We start from the raw sequence: 23,961 nt of genomic DNA, 5'->3' as shown, positions 1-23,961 counted from the left end.
GCAGCACACTTGAGTAAAAACGCAGATTACCACTGCTGGGAGGGTATAAGGGAAAGTGGGTGTGTGTCGCAAAGAGATGGGAGGAGAGGTGTATTTCTTCCTTGTAACATGTCAATGTTAGCTGTAACTTTGTGAACCAATATTTCTTTCTGCTGTTCGCTGAACCTTCTTTTTCGTTTCTCGAATCACCCATGGTGGCAGTAAAATGCAGGCAATATCAAGCTTTCAGAGTGTACTCTAAAGAGGCAATTCAGTGTAAATGTTTTTTGTTGTTGTCCAATGCCATTAAAGTGCTACAGGAAGCTCATCTCACCAACAGCTTAACAGCACTCAGGTCTGGTGGAGGGATGCTGGTGCATTCCTTATCAGTCCTTACTCTCTCTCTCCCTGGCTAACTGATATCACCACCTCAGCCATAATACAGAATGTAGCCATAAAGGTTTTTCACTAAGGGGTAAAGTAGCTGTATGCTGAGGCAAAAAATGCAGTACTTTAAAGAGATCTAGTGTCTCAGTGCTGCATGTGCGTATGGTTGCGAAGGGGGTAGCTCTGTGTGTGCCAGCCATGCCTCCGCTGAGACCAATCTGTGCTGCTGGGTCTGAAAGGTCAGGCAGGAAGTGCGAGGTGATTGCATGACACACGCATGCGCACACACACACACACACACAAAGGCATACATAAAACCACACAGCACACACAAGTAAACCAAGGAAAGCTGGTCATGTATGTCACGGCAGGTTCATGGAAAAAAACACCCCATGAGATCCATGACTGAATAATAGTTTTGAAGATTTAGATTTTATTTTAAGGAATGGACTGGATTTGAGCCTTAGGCCTTAGGCTTAGCCTTAGGCTGTCTTAAATCATAGTTCTGCTTCTTGTTGTGGTATGTTCTCATTGAATTGAATACAGAAAGCTAAACCTTGAGTCACTGCTTTGGGCGTGTGATTTGAAAAAATAGCTAAAGCCTTGAGGATACAGCAATTATGTGTGAAATATCAGGAACCATATAAAAATGTGTCCAGAATGTCTATCAAACAAGACCCAGACATGGGGAACTACTCTACAAAGGCCTGAGTCACTCATGCTTTCTCCTGATGGATTTATTCATGAAACGCTCATTTCAGTGTATGAAAACAAATCCATACAGCTTTACGAGGCTGTGTTCCTGTTTGTTCATTGAGTGTATGTGTTTGTTGGAGTACATTTTTGTGTGTGTGCGTGAGGGTGTATGTCTGTGTTGGATGGATGTATGTGTGGGTGTGTGTTTGTATGAGGGCACGCACACTGACAAATGAGCATCCCTGGAACAAGCTTATGTACCGTGTTATGAATGATAATGGCGGACGCTGTTTACTCGGGGACCAGATGTTTTGGAATGCATGGACTGATAAACAACTGTGTCTTGACTGTTTGAAGGGTGAGGTGCAGTCATATCTGAATCTTTATACATTCCAAAATGTGAGGTGATGCAATCAGACTACGGATGTGACATCTCAGTGTTCTTGTACTGTTGCCTGATGCACAGAATTGCTCTTCACCAATGAAGAGCACATCAGAGGATGAGTGACATTTTCCACAGCAAGACCACGAAGATCTGGTCAAGCATGACTTCTCCTCAAACACCTGGATGGCCCCGGTCTACAATTACTGGTGGAAAGACCATGTTTTGCACTGTAGCAAAGTTAACTGGGAAACTTTAAACTCAGATCTACGAAGAAATGTGCTTCGAATCTGTGTGGCATTGACTGCAGAAAACATTTGTGTAAATACATCAGCATCCTGGCAAATATTTACCTCCCAACATCAATGTCATGAACCCATAAGTCCTCATCTTAGTTTACAGGGGGTCTCGTTTCTATTATAGTTTAAGATGGCTGAATTCAGCAGGATGCCAGCTAAAGCTACATGTTCCTGTATGCCAGTCCACTGCTTTATATTATTGAGTGCTCAGCAGTGTGCTCAAGAATACCATGCAATCATAGTATTCTTTAGAGATATCACATTCCACCTCAATTTAAAAACACATCGCTGCCTCTTCTTCGCCCCCTTTCTCCCACCTCTGTAACTCTCTCCTCACAATTTTTCCTTCTCCCCCTCAACCCCTTTCATTTCCTTAGACACGCTAATGAAATATGCATTTATATAAGTCCAGAGAGATTTGCGGACTTTTCGACATGGAAGACTATCTATCTGAAAAGTCAGTGGAGTCAGTCAGTGGTGTCCTACAAAACAAATTAACAAACAGGAAGCTTATCCATTACCATAGAGCTGTGTTTCCTGTCTTGGTAGCTGTTATTGACTACTGCCTACTGGTAATGCAACATAGTACATGGTAAAACTATAGTGGATGGGAGACAAACTCTTCTAAGGCTTGTTCACTTGTCTTTCAACTTCCCTTTTTTCCTCTGTCTGTTTAGGGGAAAGGAGAAGAAGGAGGAATAGGCCAGGCTAATGTCTGCAGTAGGGCGAGAAAACGATGACCGCAGGTGGAGAAAAAAAGGAGAAATTGATGTTGTTAACTGGAGGCGTTGGGAGTGCAACCGATCACATGAAGAAGATGAGATCAAAGACGAAGGGAGCGGCAGGACAGAGAGAGTGTTGAGAGAATAGTATTATAAATTGAATGGAGAGATAATCACATATGGTAGCAAGAAATGGTTTGAAACATTCTGGACAGATACAGTTCAAGGAAGGAGAATAGACAAGGAAGGGGATGGATGAACAAACAGTTTGGATGACCAGAAATTGTGTGTGTGTATGTGGGTGAGAGAGAAAGAGAGAGACAGTGTGAATAAGAGAAAGGAGATTGCCGACGACGAGTTGAGTGTGCGTCTGTTTGTTTTGGCAGAAATCCGGGAAGCGTTCAGGGTGCTGGATCGCGATGGCAACGGGTTCATATCCAAGCAGGAGCTGGGCATGGCCATGCGTTCTCTGGGGTACATGCCCAGTGAAGTGGAGTTGGCCATCATCATGCAGAGACTAGACATGGATGGTGAGTCATGAGCATACTGTAGACACACACTAACATACACAGATGCTGTACACACACTGTACACACACACGCAAACACACTCATGCACACACAGACACACAGGCAAGTGCCAAAACACACACACACACACAAGCACACCGTGTGCAGTATTGTGCATGAATTATCTTCCTCTGTTGATACACTTAGTCTTAACACATAGTTACAGTACACTATACTGTGGTGCATACCCAATGAGACACACTTGACTTGTCCTTTTAAATGTACAGGACATAATGTGTATAACGTTGGTGTCTTCTCTTCTTACAATTTAAGAAAGCAATTGGATGCAGCCGTGAACATTACTTTTGCATAATCATGATTTTCACTGAACACCTTAGCTTGGATAAGCATGGATGATTTTGCTATGCAAACATGAATCAAGCCCCAGAGCATAAAGCACCACAGGACTCACACATCGAAACTCACTTGTCTACTAACTAACCCTATGTCTGCCTAAGAGCATATCCATGTTTGCTGCAGTCCCAAGTTCCTTTTACATCATAACGTTATGACATTAGGGTTCAGGTAGTGTGAAACCCAGTTAAGTTTCAGTGTTTCTAAAGTGAAATTCTTCATTTTGAGGATGCATAGTAGCGGCTTTGACCCTTTTCCTTGTTGTGCCTTGCCAGAGAGCAGTTGAAATCTGCTACCTCCACAACCATCTCCAACCCATACATGACCTCTGACCTCAGGAACGTAGTATTAAAATGTTTTAAACAATCAGTGACTTCAAGTCATAAAGTTATAGTTCTAATAAAAAAGTTTGAAGGAGAATCAGTTTCCGGAACGTTTAGCCTGCTGTTGAATTGATCGAGGGAGGAGGAACAATCCTCCACTGAGGAACGAAAGTATTGATTGATCCCACACTGCTCGAATGGAGAAAGGACAGGAGCGGAGATGTTTTCATAACACAATTAATTTAATTGGTGTTTCATTTTTACGTGCATAGACGCCACACAAATTACTCTGGTGATCAAAAGGACTAAAAACATCAAAGACCAGGCCTTGCTGGAGGAACGGCAGAGGAGCACTCTGACTGTGTCTTCGCCAAGCGAGCAGCTGTGTGAACTGGAGCCATGTCGCACGTGTGCATGCATCGATTTCACACAGACATTGCAACGTCCAGATGATTCCTATCTGATACGGATGGGGCCATCTGGTTTGCTTTGCCAGGCAAACCAAGCCATATTGATGTTTATCTACTGTAGAGTAGGATGGAATGCCTGCAAGTTTCATGGAATGCCTGCAAGTTTGTTATTGTTGTAAGATCATGCTACTGCACTTCTTTACTCCTTTATTTCCACAGGGAGTGGAACTAGGATAAAGTACATTTTGATAGAGCTAAAGTCCATTTGGGCGCAAAGTGTATATATGCAGTTTATTTGAGAATATTATATTCGTTTTTTTAATTGAAAGCAATGGTAACTGTGGTTACAAGTTCCCCCAAAACTCTGCTCTTCCTACAGCCCCTTTTTCCATCACCTTGACCTCCTCATCCTGTCAGTCCCCATCCTTCCCTCCATTCCTCCATCCATCTTGCGTGACAGCTCACGGTGTCCGCAGAGAAGGGGACGTCACGTCCCTGCATGCATATGCACTCCCACATGGGCACAGGGACAATCAATGCAATCAGACCTGACAGCTCCATCTCCCCCAGGGACAATCCCGCCAGCGGGAGGGAGAGGAGCCAAGTCAGGGCAGGTTGCACGACCCTGCATGGGCGGCACTGTGTTGACAAGGTCACGCATTGTCTGAGCAAGGATAGAAGGAGATGGTGGTTGAACGATAGGCATAAACAAAGGGGGGAAATGAAAGAGAGACTAAGGAAAAAAGAGGACCTAGTGGAAAAAAGGGTTTTGGAGTATGTATGAGTATGTCCACGGGGGTTTTCTACAGAGACTTTGGCGCTCTGCTGGTTGGTCAGCTGCAGGACTACAGTGTTGTGACTCATTTCAAACATGCACCCAAAATGCTTTATGAAAGCTCTAACATTACATTTGGTCATTTAGCAGACGCTCCTTTTCAGAGAGACTTACAGTAAGTACAGGGATATTCCCCCCGAGGCAAGTAGGGTGAAGTGCCTTTCCCAAGGACGCAACGTCATTTGGCACTGCCGGGACACAAACCGGCAACCTTCATATGATTGCTGTGCCAATGATTTGTTTCATTTCAGTGGATTTGACATACAGACACTGTACCATTCATTATTATTTTGTTATTTTGCCAATCCATTACCATTTCGAGCAGTCTGCTGAATAACTATTTCTTTAGTAATCTTAGGTCTTCTGATTGTCTTATATACCATGTCATCAGATGTGTACCGTATCTTCATCTGGTTCCAGGTGATGGACAGGTGGATTTCGATGAGTTCATGACAATCCTTGGACCCAAACTCCTTTCATCTGAAACAAGGGAAGGCTTCCTGGGAAGCACGATAGACAGCATATTCTGGCAGGTAAGGCATTTACATATGGCCCAATTTGGTCAACCACGTTGTAGGGTTAATCTATGAAACTGAATATTAATTGAATTGAGCAAGCAGCCAAGACTAGTGAAAACTGTGTGAGTGTGTTCTTGTTTGATGTTATTGGTGTGCCGATGCATCAAAACATCACCAGTTTAAAGTTGCATAATTGACCAAATGCAGATTCCCTGAGCCATTCCATGGAGAATGTCTGGGATGTCACACAAACCAGTGAGGAGGGAAATGTGACAGTATGAGTGGCATGAGTGAGAAAGAGAAAGAGGGAGAGTGTGTGAAGACGAGTTACACATCTAGAGGGAGAGTGTGGAAAAGAGAATGACACTGAACGAGTGAGTGTAAGAAAGAAAGACAGAGGTACGTTTGGCGCTGACGAGGACACTTGGCAAGGAGACGCGGCTCTTTAATGCCTTCAGCACTGTGACTGGGCACTGTCACTGGAGAGAAGGAGCTGTTGGTTTACACAGTGAGGACATGCTCTTTGATGATATGGGTTCACACCCAGTGAACTCAGTGCCACTTCCGTTTCACTCATGTCAGGCAGCACGACCTTGGCTCACTGTGGAGAGCGGATGCAGAGCAGGTGGTTGTCTGGAATTTCTTCCGTCTGGCTAAAGCGAGGGGGGAATCATCTGCTATATTTTAGGAATAATGTCATAGGAGGAATTGCGCTCCACATTCATCATCTCTGGATAAATGAATACCCATAGGCACTTAGAGAAAATGTGACAAGCTAACCTTATATTGTTTATGATCCATATCTCTCTCTGCTTTGTACCAGCAAATATATATCACAGTTATTTCATTTTGATTATCACCCTGAAATTGACATGGGTGATTTGTAGCTCACAGGGAAGCTTGGTTTTATTTTCCAGTGCAGCAATGTGTGACTCACTGGTTTGTGCGACTCAATTGCTTTACCACCCTTTCTTGTTTGATGTACTCCTGTCAAAGGCAATTGGAACTGAAGGTGACATTTTGACTGTGGGGATTCAACCCTTTTAGGAGTCTCGTCACCAGTGGGCGAATTAAATAGGGGCCTTTAAAAATGGTGCTCCCTATGCCTTTTTTTGTAGTCAGAGTTAGTCTGTTCTATGATTTCTGTACTGTACTTCTGACTTTCTGCAGCATGAGGTGGGAAGTAGTTTGTTTCTGAGACCAGAAAGCCTAGATATGTAGTTTATTCCGTTGAGTGAAGAGATCTGTGCTGCCATTTACATGGATGAGTTGAGGTAGCATCTTTTTTTACCGGATACAGAGGTCATTGCAGTACTGTAAAAATTGAAATTATTTGAAAAAATTGATTATATTATTTGAAATAAGTTGGAAAACTAAACTAACATTTCCTGTAGTATTTATCCTTAGTATAAATGTAAGAAAATGTATCTACTTGGCAGGTCGGTTGTTGTGTTACATTTGTTGTCACTAGACTGCAAGACTTTACCTAACAATTCACCTAAATGAAAGAAACTTGAGACATCAAGAAACTAAGTGCTTGAGGCCCTACAACATGACTGCAATACTCTCAGAGCTTTATGACTGATAAATCACTTGCAGCCAGGATGACATTTTATACATTTGAATAGCCAACCTGTTCCATAAAACATGAATCACAACAGGCGCAGAACAACAGCAGTATGACACTGAAAGTATTAGCCATGCAGGATAGTTAACCTTCTAAACCTTCCTTGTGCTGTCAATACATTTGGTTGCAGTTCATAACACTGGCTCCAAATGCGGGCTGGCTGGGTTCAGAGGATTCTGCCATTCAGTATGTATTCTCCTTTGCACTTTGTGTCAGGATCAGTCTCAGGGCTGTGTCCCTGAGCACAGGTTTCTCTTACGCCACCAGGCTGGAGGCACCAGCATGCTTGAGGCACTGTCAGGCAGCCCTTCGCTAGCTTATTAATTACACTTGAGAGGACTTCTGAGGCCTGGATATAGCCTCAGAAGGAGTTGTGGTACCACTCTTCTCATGGAGCATTGACCATAGAGAGGACCATGTTCCCTTAACTAGCATAAAATGACCCTCAAACCCTGATTTACTCCCTTTCTGCCACACACTCACCTATCTACAGTGTTCATGTTTGAAGTTTGCAAATGTTCCTAATTACTTCTTCTGGATAGACACAAGCATGTTATTAGTCAATGAACGAATTTCACATTCATTTTCACTTGTAATTCTCCTTGCAAACAAGGTTTTTCGATTGAAGCTCTAAATTTCAACGTGTCACTGAGATCACGTTGTAAGAATTCTCCTTGTATTTTCTCCTCTGACTAGCACAGAGACCAATGAGTAGTTAGGGAAGCACCAAAGGGAGCTTTGGCATCTTCTCAGTTTTTTTTCTTATTTACTTTGCGATGTGCACCCGGTGCATAATTCTTTTGAGATATTTTTCTTTTTGGTTAGGCCTTAGAACAAATTGGGTAGGCCTGTGCCTACCCATGCCTGCCCGTGGCTACGCCCCTGGTGTAGATATGATAATGTGGAGACATCATTTTAACAATCTATAGTACAGTAAATACAACCATAATTATCCTTTTATATTATTCTTTATCTAGACTTATTTATGAGGTTCTCAGACTCACATAATGATTTTCTCTTTGGCTCACATCCTGCCAAAGTCTCATGCAGAGGTAGCCCCAATGACCCAAAACAAACCTCTAGCCTGTACACACATCATTTTAATCCCAACACTTTTCCTTTTCCGTATCAAATAATGAATCACCTCTCACATGCCTGTATTTTGTACCTATCTTCACATGTTTCTTAATAAACACGCTTCTGACAAGTTCTCATTATTAATGCATGTAATTTTGCTGAGTGTAAAGTATTCTGAAATATTTAAGCAAGCTAATTCAGTTTGTAACCTGGGGCATTTGTATGCTACTCAGTACGTTTTTTTCTGATATGTAGAACTAGGAAATGAGAGAGGGAATAACATGTGGAGCGATGTTTGATTGGGGAAGTCAGAGCCGGAGCTTTGACAGGAGCTGAGTTGAACTGACGCATCTAGACTCATTGGATTCTCATTAAACATTTAAAATGTTGTTCTTTCACACAAATAGAGACAGTATGCTTAGCATATTAACAAACCCTAGCTTCAGACAGCTTCCAGAGGTCGTGAAGGGGAATGCCATCAATTTGCTGTTTACTTGTTATACAATTTCAACAAAACCTTGGAAGTTTTTATTTTTTACTAAATAGTTCCTATAAAGTGTCAAGCAGGTGGACTTTCAGCCAAATGACCTTGTTTATAAACCGAATTGACCGTATGACCGTATTTATAAATTAAATGTTTTTGCTTTCTCTCTGTCTATACTTTTTTGGGGCTCCTAGCCTATCACCTGCAAAACAAAGTGCAGGATGCCCGTCTTTGTGGCATCTCCTTCACATTCGCATCACACAACCAGAAGTGGAAAGGACTCTTTCAGATATATTAATTTGAATAGGACTAATGTGACGTTGGCAAGCCTGTGTCTCACATACATTTCCTTTCGTAGGTAATTGACGGCTGGGTGTATTGTATGACAGATTAGAATGTGCCACAGAACGCTTAGACAGAGCGGAGTAAGTGAGACTGTTAGTCAGGCCTCCTCAGTTATCCTGCTCTCACACTTTGGAAGGATTGTGTGAACTCTGAAGCCTTAGTTAAATAGCATAACATCTAATAGGTGTGCAACATGTAGAATTACAGTTTTGTTTAGAAAATGATTGCCAATCCATCTGTTCTACATTATCACAGATTTTGGCCTTCAAAATGGGGTTTACTGGATTCACTGACATTCACCTTGAAATACTGTCCAATATGATTTTCTTTATTATCTCAAACATGCGTCTGTTGTTATTTTTCTGTGAGGGCTTTCCAATAGATGTTGATGCTGGATTTGCTTCCATTCAGCCACAAGAGCATTAGTGAGGTTGGGCACTGGTGTCGGGTGATTAGACCTGGCTCTCAGATGGCGTTAGAATTGATCCAATTGTGTTTAGGTCAGGGATCTGTGCCGGCCAGACTTTTCTCATCAATCACATTGCCTAGTATTTAGTATTGGCTGTTGATTGATTGGTATCAAATGGAGAATAACCTCTCTCTCACAATCCCATACACGCTCTCTCTCTCTCTCTCTCTCTCTCTCTCTCTCTCTCTCTCTCTCTCTCTCTCTCTCTCTCTCTCTCTCTCTCTCTCTGAGCCTTGTCAATTACAGTGAAATGCTTTTAACTGAACAAGTTAATTATACACTGTCTAATTGACCGTGGAATGATTGCCACAGGACATATGGAACATCATCTTAAGCTTTCCCTCCCACCAGTAATAGTGACACGCAGACAGGAAATGGCAGGGAACTAATGATGTAAGCAATTTTGATGGCTTTTATGTTCTTGTTGTAAAGAACTTAACAGAAGCCATCAGCTGAGGTAGTACTAGAATAACATGCTTTTGCATAACTGTTGATTGTTGAATAGTATTTTCACCCAGTGTTTTCATGTGGAATGGCCTTAAGAGAAAGACTTATATAGATATTTTCTTGAAGCAGAAAGGACAAATGTATAAATCATTCAACATCAATATGCCTATTTCTTATATTGTTGTTTGAGGAAACAATGACTTTAGACCTTGAATGTCTTAAAAGTATGGGTTTAGAGCACATTTGGGGCAACATTAAGGAATAAATATCCCCTGATCTTGCACTTTTTACAAAATCTTTTGGATATGATAGGAACCCCCCACCTCTCTCTCTCTCTCTCTCTCTCTCTCTCTCTCTCTCTCTCTCTCTCTCTCTCTCTCTCTCTCTCTCTCACTCACTCACTCACTCACTCCCTCTCACTCACTCACACACTCCCTGTCTCTCTCTCTCTCCCTCACTCCCTCACTCACTCACTCACTCACTCACTCTCTCAGTCTCTTGGTCTTGTTTCTGCTTCCAGCCGTCTAGGACCACACCAGTGCTGACACACTGGGACAGTTAATGACACAGGCCATTTCTGTGTGCCTGATGGATTCAAGGCCCCTGTGGAGTATGTAAACATGTGGAGAAGGGGTCTGCCCACATGCCTGTCCGCCTGTCTGCCTGCCCACTATGTGTAAAAAAGGAGAAGAATCATGCCAATATTGCTGCTGTCAAACGTGGCCATGAAAACCAATGGAGGTGGCACAGTGAACCAGCATCACAGCCCCAGCTGATCATGAACCCTCCCACTCCGTTGTACTAATGACCCTCCATCAAATGTTCAAACTCACAAAGAGCCCCGTGTGTCTAATGTGCCCCATCCCAGCGCAGGAGCAGTGAGCTGGGTTAGGAAGGCGTTTGTTTCAGTAATTCAACCTACAACATCCACTTACATCCTCCCTCATACTGTGCCTTCTTACACTTTTGTAATAACTTACACCACTCATCCTATAACACTTAATTACCTAGAATGTCCTATGTACCTACCGTGTTTTTACTGTAGGTATTGCTATAGTGATCTATACCATCCCATTCTATAGATTGCATGATTCACTGTAGACTTGAAGTTCAGCATTCTTTAGAAGTAGCACTATCACATACTGGAGACACTCTGCTTGAGTTGCAATGTTTCCTCACATAGTCAAAGAACAAAGAAAACCTTCAGGGCTATCTCTCAGTCCCTCTCTCCCTCTCTCTCTATATATGTCTCTTATTTTGAGTGTGTTTGTTTCTCTGTCTCTCTCTCTGTCTCTCTTTCTCTCCTAGAACCCTATTATCTATTTTACTGTAGCAGTTTTCCTCCAATCTCTGAACAACATCCAAATTAGCGAGACAACATCTATTTCAAAGCTTAGCCTCTTTGCTCCATCTCTCCATCTTTCTTCCTCCTTCTTTCCGGGGCCCCCTCCCTCTCTTCCTCACTCTCTCCCTGGTGTTCCATAGCTTTAATTACATGTGAGTCACCTTGACTACCTTTTAAGCATTTCATTTTATCACAGCACTTTCCCACATGCTGTATATATCAACTATGGGAAGTGTCAGATAATTACTGCATCTTTCATGCACACTCACACTTACACACAACCTTCACACTCATACTGACACACACCCCGAGCACACAAACATACACACACACACACACACAAGGGTCTTTTTGCATTACGTCTAACCAGCAGAAGGTGGTTTTGTAACCACAATAACAAGACCCAGAGAGAGGCAAGAGGACATGCTTGTTATTTTTCGTTTTTGCTTTCATCTCACGTGTTTTGTCCTTTGAAGGTTATGTACCTGTAGTACATGTAATATATACAGACTTTACATCTACACACTTAGCACAGGAATCAGCGGAACCACATGCTGTCCCTTTGTTGTCTTCTCCTTCCTCTTATCATCTTTTCATCCTCTCATCCTTTTTCTCCGTATCTCTCTGCTCCTCTCCTTCTACCTCTACTCCTAACTCTCTTTCCTAGGGACTGGAATTAATTATAGGAGACAGAATGTAAAGATTCCTCTAATGAGGGTCCTGAACCCTAGTCTTCACCTCCCTACCCTTCACCTCCTTACCCCCGCACCCTGCTCCCCGAGAGGACATCATGGGAGGATGTTCTCCTTGGTTAATCATTAATCAGACTACCAGCATTGCTTATTGATGACGAGCAACAAGTAGTCCTTTCCCATTGGATCAAATGTGTTGTTGGATCGTCCTCTTCTCTCATGGCAGGAAGTGGTTGGCAGACGGTCTATACTACTTGGGTTGTGTGCACATATTGATGTATTCGCTTTGCCTCTGTCATCTCCAATACTATGTCAATATGGACAGTGACAGTTTTTAACATTCACCTTGTTTTCATGTTCCTTTTGTCAAACATTTCTGTCTGCAAGTGAATCACTGCAACAATCATTTTTGCAACAGGAGGGAATGGTGTTGAGTAGTCTGTGGTTTCTAAAATGCTTCACTGCTTTTCAGCTCTTTATCTGAGGCTGTTTGATGGGAGCTGTATCTGTACCAGAATTTTGTAGCACATAAATCCGAATTTACTTTGTATTTGTTCAAAGTTTTTTAGGAACTTGTTGCTAAACTGACATTAACTACCTTATTGGTCATATTTAAGGCACTGAGTTAGGGGGCCTTGATGGTACATTTAGTTTGTGCCTTTTGGGATTGTCCTTCCTACTACTTCCTAAACAGCATTTCTCTCAGCAGCTTTATTTGACCAGATTTTAGTTTGAACGGAAGGTTCCTGTAATCAGTCAACCTTTGAGCCTTTGACAAGAGTTTATGTACTACATTTGACCATGGGAACAAGAACAGGATATATGTTCAGAATCAGAATGGGATTTATTCGCCATGAAAGTTTGCACAGACAAGGAATTTGCTTTGGCAGGAAGGTGCATACAATAAACATATAGGAACTTAAAATAAAAATATGTGGACTATGTATACTAAGGGTACACATCTAGCAGCATTAAGTGGAATTTGAATAAAATAAAACATACAATAATATAAATTATTATATGGCGACGACGGTACTAGCTTTCTGATTGGCTAATGGGGAGTCATGCCAGACGCGTATTGCCCTCCTCAGCGGTCAATTAGGGCTCCGTATTGCCCTCTGACGTCATCTTCAAAATGAGCGACGAGTCAGCTGCTGAGTTTTACTATCCAGATGATGCTGAAAAGATTTGTCATCGAAAGTGAGGATGAAGACTAGACTCTTTTAATCACTTGTGTTGTTATTTTGTGTTGAAATTAAAGCCATTTTAGCAGAACCATGTTGTCTGCTTTCTATCAAAAGTAATGAGTTGCTAGGCAACACATGGAACACGTCGTTTACAAAATGAAAATGATATTTCCCGGCATGACCTCACTCTCGGTTAGTAAGTAATAATATAAGTTGCCGTAATTTACAATAAATTGCCGTAATTTACAAGTTAACTATCTGGTCAGCATTAAATGGAGTCTGTCCAGAGAAACATCTATAAAGTTTGGTCAAAATGTAGACACTTTTACATGTTGGAGACATAATGGAAGAAAAAGAGAAATCTGAGCTTCGTTTGAGCTCTGTTTGCTCAGCCTGATGTACTCAGACAGTTCTCTCAATGGCACAGTGGACATTGTCCTTCCTAATAGCTGGAGCAGTGGAATCAGAGCAGGAGTCCAGTTCTGCCCATTAGCACAGTGCTTCCCCTCTCTGTCCTCATCTGGTACATATTCGTTTTTTTTGCCATTGCTACTGACAGGCACCTCACTTCATCCCTGGTTGCCTTAGCAGTTTGAGGTGGAGAGCCTAATGGCCTAGTATGGATTCCTCTGTGCTGCTGGCGTCCGTGTTGAGTGTCACCAGCTTCACATCACCACTGGATGTCCCACTGGATGTCCCACTGGATGTCCCACTGGATGTCCCACTGGATGTCCCACTGGATGTCCCACTGGATGTCCCACTGGATGTCCCACTGGATGTCCCACTGGATGTCCCCTGCTGGAAGGTCCACTGTCCGATTACCTTTACAGAACTCTGACTCTGTCAACAGTCTCAGTTACAATGATTGGTTCAGGCCTGGCTGGGATGTTGTTAAGGCGAGGATCAACACTGGTTTTGGACGGCCATTTTACAACCCTATGAGCAGAAAAGCACTGAATGAAACCTTCTTTGGTTGGCTCGGGAAACATTATAGTTCAAACATTTTGAGTGACAACGACATCATTTTATAAACATTAGCACAGCCACACAGATTTGAGAATCAGTCTCAGGCTCCTCTCATAGCATGGTACTTCTCATCCGCCTCACCAACACTAACAACATGAAAGTGTTCCAGTGTTGATTAGAAGCCATTGTAATGATGCAACTGTAATCCTGACTTCTCTGCTTTAATGGGCTTTTGAAATAAAGTATTTTTGTTCTCACAGATGCTGCTTGATGGCTTTTTAATGACTGAAAAAATAGCTCTTTATACCCTTGCAAGAACCTGTTGCTTACTGTAGTTTATTTAGCAAATATACAATCAATGATGCATCAACAAGTTCATAGTGGCGTAATAATTTTTGTTCAACTCTTGATGATATATTCATGCTGCTGACAGGTGTACTATTGACTACAGACACAGCTTATGCAACACCTTTATTGACTGAGCATTGAATGAGTGCAAGTTCCTCAGTTACCCACACAGTAATGGTTTGTTGTGTCAAAGTGTCCCAGCTGGGTGTCCCAGCTGTCACCTGAGTAAAGTACCAACAGATACTCAGGCAGCCCCACTGTCCACTACAAACCTGGCTAGACATTGTATGCTGCTTCTCAAAGTGACCTTGCAACTGTGAAAACAACAGTGTTTCAGTTGGTTGGTCTTGAGATTACAATAAATTTACTGATGAAATGAAAGATTTGAGGTTTAAGATAGGGAAGCCATTGTGTTCTTGAAATGTTGTTACTCCCTCTTTGTGAGACAGTAGGTCAGGAAGGTCTATTTTTCTTATCTTTTTTCTTTTTTTTTATGTTGTATCTCTCTGTTCTAGTGGTAACTAGGAATCAGGAAAATGTTTCACAATCGTACTGTAAGTGGATTCATGTGTGAAGCACATCAATAAGCACTGTAGCATGGCAATTGACTTGATGGGAGCCAGCCATGATCCCTTCTGAAGTCACATAGACATAGCATAGAGGTCCCATCATCATTAGATGTCATTCTGCTGTTTGAGGCTGACAGGAGGCTGATGGGTTATCAGCAGGGCAGCAATCTTAGCTGCTTTTACTGATATGGGTATTAAATGGAGTGACATAGATATAGAGCATAGACATTTCAATTCAGACTTGTTTGAAAGTTCTTTGCGTGACATCTGGAAGGAAGCAAACTTTCTCATCTTCAAATGATTGTCTGTGAGTGCTCAGGCCAGGAATCTGAAAGTCCGTCAACACTTGGAAATCTTGAGTGCCTGCAAATGTGTCACACAGCACATTCCGCTTTTAAGGGATTTGCTGTTCAGTGATAGCGGAGGAGATGGGGTACAGCTCGATGATCAGGGTTCACAGTAGAGGTCTTGGGGGGTTTCAGTATGTCAGCATATCATATCAAAATCATGATGAAGACGAGTAGTTCCTTCCAGGGGTGCTTTCATCCTCTTTGATCTGGATCTGTAAGGGTCTAAGATCTTCACTGTCTATCCAGGTTCTTTCCCACACAGCACGCAGAGCATGGCGTGTCAGAATGTTCACAGGGAACATTCCCACAGGGCCGATTTGTGTGAACTGGGTCCAGCCCCCTTTGTGTTATTCCTATACTCACTCACCCATGAATGTCACTAGCTGTGGCGATAAGATGACAGAGGCAGTAAGCTGAGAAAATTAAATTAAATTCAGCTTTCTGCCAGGGGAGAGATGAATGAATTTATCCTCTGGTACATTCCCTTTTCGCTCACAAATGACCGAGACACTATCTTAATGTCCCCTGGTGATGACATGGCTCTGAAGTGAACAGGGAAGTGACATGAAGGGCATGTCAACACACCCCTGTGTGTTGATATGACCCCTGAGAAAGAGAGAAAACAAAGCGCGTGTTGTTCTCTGTTAGGGTAGCAGATGCTGATTAATAGACCCTGATGGATATATTTAGTGTGGCTTCGAGTGTCATTAGTTTTTTGGATGCCCAAAGAAAGGATAATGGATGAAAAAAAACAAATAGCTCTCATTTTTGCATAACTGTTCCAGACTGTTGGTCGTAAACACGGGTTTGATTTGGCAATTATTTTTTATATTCCAAACTCAGATGAGCTAAGTAAAACGTTATTAATCCCCAGGTGGGTAAATTTGCAGCAGCAGAGAGACTGGCGTAAGATTTTGATAAAACAAAATAATGTTTAATATAAACAATATTAACACATCAACAATGTGAACATATTAACAACAATAGAAACAAATAAACAATAAAACACATGAACAAGATTTTTACATGTAGTAACAAACTACACAGGAACAGGTGTTATCAAAGGCTGTGTAAAAATGTCCTACCTTGCTGCATACAGTATGGACTCTCAGGTCCATCTCAACTTAATGACTTTGGGCTATTCAGCTAAGTATACTTTTGTCAACTCAAAAAACAAACACCACAAATGTTCACTAGTTGCATTTATCACATGTATTAGATTCATAAAATTTGGCTGCTGGAAAATTGAATTAGAGCTGTCAAACAGTACTATACCTTGCTTTGGTACTGAATTTACTGAATGTACATAAAAGGTCAAAATGATTTATTGCTCTATTGTCTTGTACTGTCATTTATCTTTCTCTCCCACCCAAAACAACCCAGTGCAAACCTTTTTCTTTAATTAACAGCTTAACAATCAAAGGTCAGCAGAGTGACACCAGACAGTGAACAAATCCTAATAACATGATTACATTTCATTTACATGGAAGGGAATAGATAGAAATATAATATCATATTTTGTATAAGCTCTTTGTGAGTCTCTGTGTTAGATCTACTATAATCATGTTGAACCCATTCAAGAGGGTTGATTTCTGTTGTTTGATTTGCCCTGTACTGGAAGCAATAATAGCAACACAAGAAATCACAAACAAGCTGTCCTAAGTCATGTCTTAAAGCAATTGATAAATTGATAAAACTTACCCTGCAATTCCACGATTGCTTAATATTCAAAGTGTGTGTGTTAAGTTATCAGTAAGCCTCTCTAGGGGTAAAATAACTTGAGTACATTTACTGTAACATAAATATGCTTCTCATGTGAAGACCAATGTGGTGTTGCTATTAGTTAGACATTAGACATCAGACAGACCAATACATTAAATAACCTTACATTTAGCAAACGTGCTATCTTAGCTGGAGTTTGAAAGGATTCAATCCATAATATCCCACCCCTCCGTCCAATCATTTGTGCCGCTGCGACCTTAATGATTGGTCGTGTATATTACAGTCCTGTGACGCCCACAGAAATCAGATTGATTTCATTTTACTGTAAAATGTTGGTTGCTTCAATATAGTAAGCATAGCCTCTGAAGAAAGTTCTAACAATTTATAGTATATGTTTTGAACAAATCTTCTTTGCTTTGGCCTGAGGCCCTGGCATGTGTTGGGCTGTGGTATTGGATTGCTTTGTATAATAATGAAATAGCTGCAGACATTCATCAACAACTGAAGTAAAACCTGTCACTTTCAGGCCATAACTCTGTCCACTTGTGGTACTTTCATTAGTGTGAATGCTCAAGAGGAGCAAAGCACTGAAAATTAAGAGTTGAAGAACAACCAGAAAAACTCATTGAGAACTGAGGATTTGTATTGATATTTGTGTTACTGTTGTTTTTTCTGTTGTTGTTTATGGAGCAAACCGTCCAAAATAAATGTTAACGTGTAAAACGTGTGTGCTATGTATGTACAAGAAGTACATACATGTCTCCATACCAAAATGTGAAGATTCTTTTGTCTGCGTGTAATATCATTTCATTTTGGAAGATTTAGAAGTTTGTTGTCTGCCGATTTGTCCCCCTACCCGTCCCCCCATCCTCCCACTCTCCCATTCTCCTTCTTCAGTTCGACATGCAGCGCATCACTCTAGAGGAACTGAAGCACATCCTGTTTCATGCCTTTCGGGACCACTTGACGATGAAAGATATTGAGAACATCATCATCAATGAGGAAGAGAGCCTGAACGAGAACTCAGGGAGATGTCAGACGGAGTTTGAGGGAGGTGAGTGGAATAGGACTGACGCTGACCAACTTTAGACTTCCATTACTTTCAACTAGTGCACCTGCTGTCTTGATGTGTGTTCCCTGGGGATTATGACCATGTTGTCTGGTCACCTAAAATGCACAGATGAAATATGTATAAGCCTGCCTCCAAAATATCAAAAATGTCGACAAAGATTATCATGGTAGCTGAGGGTGTCACATAATTTGTTTTGGTTTTGATTCGTTTTAGTTTATTTGCTGATACAGGCTACTTTTATTCAATATTTCTGTTGAAATCAAGGCCATTCACAACAATTGTATCGTATTCATCAACAGTTGTTACACCCTTAAATCATTTGTGATGTGTTTGAGGAGTTTCTTTCCGGTAGCGTAACAAGTTTGGGTAAATAAATATAGATGTAATTTATTTCAAGCATCTGCAGTATCAGACCTGCCTTGTGAAACTTACTCTAGGTGTCTTGACACTGAGCCAAAATGGCCTGTCACAATGAGATTTACAACAATAAGAGTGGTGACTCCAGGGTTGGGCATGGATTTTATTGGGATATAAAAATAAGAAGGATGGACTGAGAGATTAGGACGTGTCCTCTGTGTGGAAGAAGGTTTCAACTACCTTTTTATAGCTGTGAGTTGGCTTGTAGCTTGGTGGCTTCTCTTCCTATCATCTCCAAGGTCTGTGAAAGGCATGTGCAACAAAGAGTGTGTCCGTTTGTGTGGAAATCATCCCCATCCATAATGGAACACCATCCATCGTGTTGCTGTACTTACTCAAACCAACGTGGTAGATCATGTTGGAGTGTTTGTCGATTTGTCGTCCTGACAAATGCACTGTGAAAAACAAAGTTAGAAATGAGGTTGCCTTGTGACAAAGGTCAGCTGTAGATGTTAATACTTGATTCACCTGCAATATACAATACTAATCTGTATGATACAATACTTGGTGTGTTGTTGTGAGTACAAACTGTACTGTTGCAATTAACTTGCACATGTCACTTTTTACAGAACAAGATTTATGTAGCTACTTTGAAGATGCCACTACTTAACATTTGGCAGCTAGCTGCCAGGTTGAGTGATTTCAGCCTTCTGAAGCAGATCTGGCCTCATCCAGAAATGCATGTTTATCACCTGTAGCTTTGAGCCATGAATATAAAATGTATGCTTGAGAAATCGGGTACCACATAGCACCTGGCTCTAAGCTGTATATTGGGCGATAGGGTTGTGTGTGCGTGCGTGTGCGTGTCTGTGAGAATATGTGTGTGTGTGTGTGTGTGTGTGTGGTTTGCCCTACCTCTTCTTCATGTGCTTGTGTTTCTTACTGTGTCTGAATACATGGAATACATGTGTAATGGGCATGCCAGCAGTGTTTTGTGGGGTGACCCTCTGGGCATAGTGCTGTGCCTTGTGACTCCTCTCTTTACACTCCACCTCAGCAACAGAGGCAGAACAGATGTCAAAGACGCTGACGCCATGCTCCGACTCCCAATAGCAGGGCAGAAATTCTGTATCACTGAATCTGACAGCGGCTGTGTATACTGTTATTGGCTGTGTACTGAACCGGAAGTCAGTAACCAAAGCTCATGGTCCACTTTTTCTTTTACAGTTGCTTTACAGATATAAAGGGTTCATTTTGTTCATCTTCGAAAAAAAGTTTAAAAAGGGCTTATTCGTGTCCTACTTTCGACTTTTTCTTTTTTGGAAAAAACGAAGGAAAAAAGAGAGGAAATGTTCCGTATTCTGAAAATGATGATACCAGTGCTGACTGAATTGAAAGATAAAAATAGATAGAGTGAGTGAGACTTGAGAGGAGTCAGCAGTACTAGGCCTCTGTACCTGCAGGTTATTCAACCTGTTCACCTAATTACCAGATCTCTATAGCCCACCACCGTTTCCATTGCCAGAAGGGTACGAGATTTGCTGACTTTCTGCTTTACGCCAGAGGTTAACTAAAACGGAAAATCATATTATGGCGAGAAGCTGGCTGGAAAGCTCTCTGTGTACATGTGTGCTTGTCTGTATGTGTGTCAGAGTCTTTGTGTGGGAATGTGTGAGGAGGAGGGGTAAGGGGGGGGGGGGTTGAGAGATGAATGTTGGAGGTTTTATATGAGTGTCTTTCTGTGTGAGTGTTTCTGTGTGAGTATTTGCGTGTTTGTCCTCATGCAAACAGGCACAGCTTTCAATTTGTACTGTACTCTCTCAATGTACCCTATGGAGTACATTCAGATGCCCCCCACTTGATTACTGTCCCTGACCCCTGACCCTCTGTCCTTACTGCACCTGAGTGAAGCCACAGTCTTTGAGTTTTACTCAGCCACTCACTTCCCAACAACAGAGAGCTTGTGTCTTTCCATTTCAAATTAGCATCCAATTCTCATTCACGATCAGAAGCCATTCATTTCTCTCTAGCAACACAGACGAGAACCACTCAAGGCTGCAACAGAGCAAATATTTTATTTTATTTTATCAATTTCAGATAGTTTAAATAGTTTTTCTCTTTTTGTTATTTCCCTCTTTCAGTCCATTCTTCAAAGAAGAACCGTCAGACTTGCGTGAGGAAGAGTCTGATTTGCGCCTTCGCCATGGCCTTCATCATCAGCGTTATGCTCATCGCAGCCAACCAGATGCTACGAAACGGCATGGAGTAGCCACGCCCACTGTGAGCGGAAGAAAAACATACCTGCATGTGCATGTCAGTGGGAGAGGTTATTTCCTATTTCTTAGATTAAAAAAGGAAAATAAATGCCTCACTTACGGTTACAAAAAAAAACTGATGGACAAACAAAGTTATTTATAGTTTTAATTTTTGAGTGAGTGACACTCCACGTGTCCAATGAGACTGAGAAACAAGCAAGAGGAGTCCACGGAAGACTCCTTCCCTTTACTTTGGCAGGGACATTCAAGGGCTGACTTTTGCATAAAACTGCTGTCTCTGTCGCCTACATGCAATAACACCACCAAGTACAAGAGTTCAGACCTCGTCTCTTTACAAACCTACAGTCTAGTGTATCTGCAGTCCTGTCTCCCGCAGAGAGTCTGATGAGCTGGCCAGGGATGCAGTCTGGCCTGAGCCGAGGGAGGGAGAGGGGAAAATAATTGGCCTCTTATTTAAGTTCCCAGAGAGAAGTCAGAACACACCACTGAAGGGGAAGAGTAGACAATGGTGTCAATACTTGGTCAGTTCTTGGGTTCAAGCTGTAGTTGTGGCTTGGAAGTAATGTGCATTTATGTTTTTTAGCCATATTTTGCCGCCGACTTGGACAGTGATTCTAACACAGAAGAAATGACTGGAAACTGGAATGTCAGCCAGAATCATTTGAGAGATAATTTCAAATAAATAACAGAAAAACAGTGTTAATACAAAATATCACTTTATTGTGTAGACGCAGACATGCTTCTCTGAATGTCATGTGCACTTGCACTGTCTTGCCAAAACCAGTAAGGGTTCAAATGAGAATGATAGAGCCCAGTAAGGCACATACATTAGTGTACTGTATGAAATAAAGATTTTCATCTCATTGGTTTTAATTAGGACAAGTGTTCAAACTTGTAAACAAGCCTTACCCGTGATCCTTCATGATCTTATATGACCCATGATCCATCAAGGTATTTCTGAACTCCTGTATTGACTCTTGGGTAAATGATTGAAAACCACCTCTGCTTATTTATTTTTGGAGAATGTCTTGTAATATGTACTTGCATGCATCAAGTCAACGTCTGTAAATAACGTAACCCACACGTTTGTCTGTGTTATCGGGGTAATAATGTATGAATGTATATGCATGATTGTCAGAACACTCTGCTCAGACAAGTCCAGAGATACAGGGAGGGAGTGCTGCAAACCAGAGGCAGCTGCCACACGATAATACACAGGACACTGCTCTCTGACTGTGTCACCCACTCTATCTGGCCACAGCCATAAAACTCTGCAGAGATGCACTGGCGAACACAAAATGGATGCTTTTCGTCTGTCACGCCATTGAATGAGAACACATGTATTTTTTCGGCAGGAACAGCCCATAAATGTGTCTTTCGGCTTCCGTTTGTAATTTCCGTACATACAGATGAACTGCAGGGGAGAACAAATGCTCAGGCTTGTGTAAGAGTGCCACCTATGGGATAGATTGTGAAATCTGGTCTGTTTTCTTAAAGACCCACAATGTATGCACCTGTAATATTTGACTCATTGTGTCTTAGTATCAGGAGTTATGATATGTCAGTAAAATGTCACTACATTCTTTTCACAATGACTAACCATTCAATGTTTAACTATACTAAGATTATTATCTATCTTATCTGTATAAAGGTTTATTACATTCTACCTAAAGGACTGGTGGAACTGCACTGTTTAAAAAATGTATTTATTAGAAATTATTATGATTTGCCAATGGCAGGAAAGCTCCCTCTTTCCTTAAAGAGGTTATATTCAAAACAATGTTTATCCAGTGCCATTTTCTAATAGCACCTACTTGACATTTTGTTGATCTTTAATGGTAAAATAACAGCATCTTGTGCAATATTATGTTCAAAATGTTGTAGGGTACACTGGAGGACTAATGATACCCACTTTAGTTTGAGGGAAAAGAAGACTTAATTTGCAGTCATTCACAATTGTAATGGAACTGGAAAAGCAATGTGAGAGGGTTTTGTTAAGATCCCAAATTTTCTATCTGTCAAGACTCCCAATGCGCACTGTAAAACCTGGATACACAATTCTAAGTAATGACACTGTAGCTATCCTCAATGCATGTCTTGAAATGACTGAGACGATTGAATTTGAGGCCATTTAGGGTGTAAAACCTCTGCGCCCTCACTGAAGTAGCATGATGGTTGAGTCAGCCAGGGTTGTGCTGTATAACATTGTACATAGCTAGTATGTAAACAAAACACATGGATATACACACAAAACACACACACATACGTAAACTCTGCATGCACAACATTTAAAACATGTAGACAAGTAGCCAAGATTTTAAGTTGTAATATTAATGACAGACTTAAAAATTGTATGTAAATATAAAAATCTGTACAAAGGTAAATGGGAAAGCATTTATGCAATAAATTTTTTTTTGTAAACTGCATTGTTGATTGTTTGCTTTCTTTGACTTTGTGTATTTTGTTTTATGCCTCTTCCATCATACTGTAACCTACTGTACTGTTTTGTAGTATCAAATTAGTTCAATCTTAAGTGATTTTCTCTCTCCTGGGCTCCTTGTAAACAGCTGTTATTAACAAGTCAAGCAGTGTTAACATTCAACCCTCATCCTTTTGCCTGATTACTTAACATTAAGGGTTGTTAAACTTAACATATTTACACAATATGATTTGAATTATGTTAATGGTGCCATAACAACACCTCAGAATTACCACAGCAAAATAAATCCTTATTCTAAAGCAAAGCAATTATCAAATCTTTAAACAGTTTGACAATCAGATTACATTTTATGTCTACTAAAATAAACTATGCACACTAGCTCCTCAATAGTGTAATGATAACAGTAGTTTACCATCAGCAGATGGTGACAAGGAAACTTGAGCCACCTAGCCACAGCCCAGTGGCCTGTTTATGTGACTGCTTAGCATTCAGTGTTAGCATGCAGTCCTTGCCTTCTCAAGCTAGCTCATCCTAGTCCTTCTTAGTAAAAGGCCTTGTGTGTGTCAGCTTAGCTGACTTCTTGTGCCAATGGATGCCTTCCTCTTCACCTAACTACATTTGCTGAATATGTGACAAAACGACTCACACAAACTTAATCCAAGAGAGTTTTTGGCAGCCCGAGATGTTAGCCAGCTATAATGAAGCAGAATGAAG

The 23,961-nt window shown here is 41.3% G+C and overlaps 1 protein-coding gene across 1 annotated transcript in view; it reads left to right on the top strand.

Annotated features, from left to right (window-relative positions):
* The window catches only part of LOC146257380 (calcium-binding protein 8-like), a 29,234-nt gene extending 6,044 nt beyond the window's left edge, over window positions 1–23,190 (top strand). Inside the window, exons 3-6 of the mRNA XM_084674449.1 lie at window positions 2,852–2,995; window positions 5,377–5,489; window positions 18,000–18,156; window positions 20,673–23,190. Of these exons, the coding sequence (XP_084530575.1) occupies window positions 2,852–2,995; window positions 5,377–5,489; window positions 18,000–18,156; window positions 20,673–20,800 (542 nt within the window). The 3' untranslated portion in view covers window positions 20,801–23,190. The remainder of the gene's footprint in view (window positions 1–2,851; window positions 2,996–5,376; window positions 5,490–17,999; window positions 18,157–20,672) is intronic.
* Window positions 23,191–23,961: the final 771 nt, after the last annotated feature.

Source organism: Hypomesus nipponensis, chromosome 15 (genome assembly GCF_054491055.1).
Source record: "Hypomesus nipponensis isolate SF chromosome 15, ASM5449105v1, whole genome shotgun sequence".
NCBI lineage: Eukaryota > Metazoa > Chordata > Actinopteri > Osmeriformes > Osmeridae > Hypomesus > Hypomesus nipponensis.
This window is presented reverse-complemented; position numbering and strand designations above follow the sequence as displayed.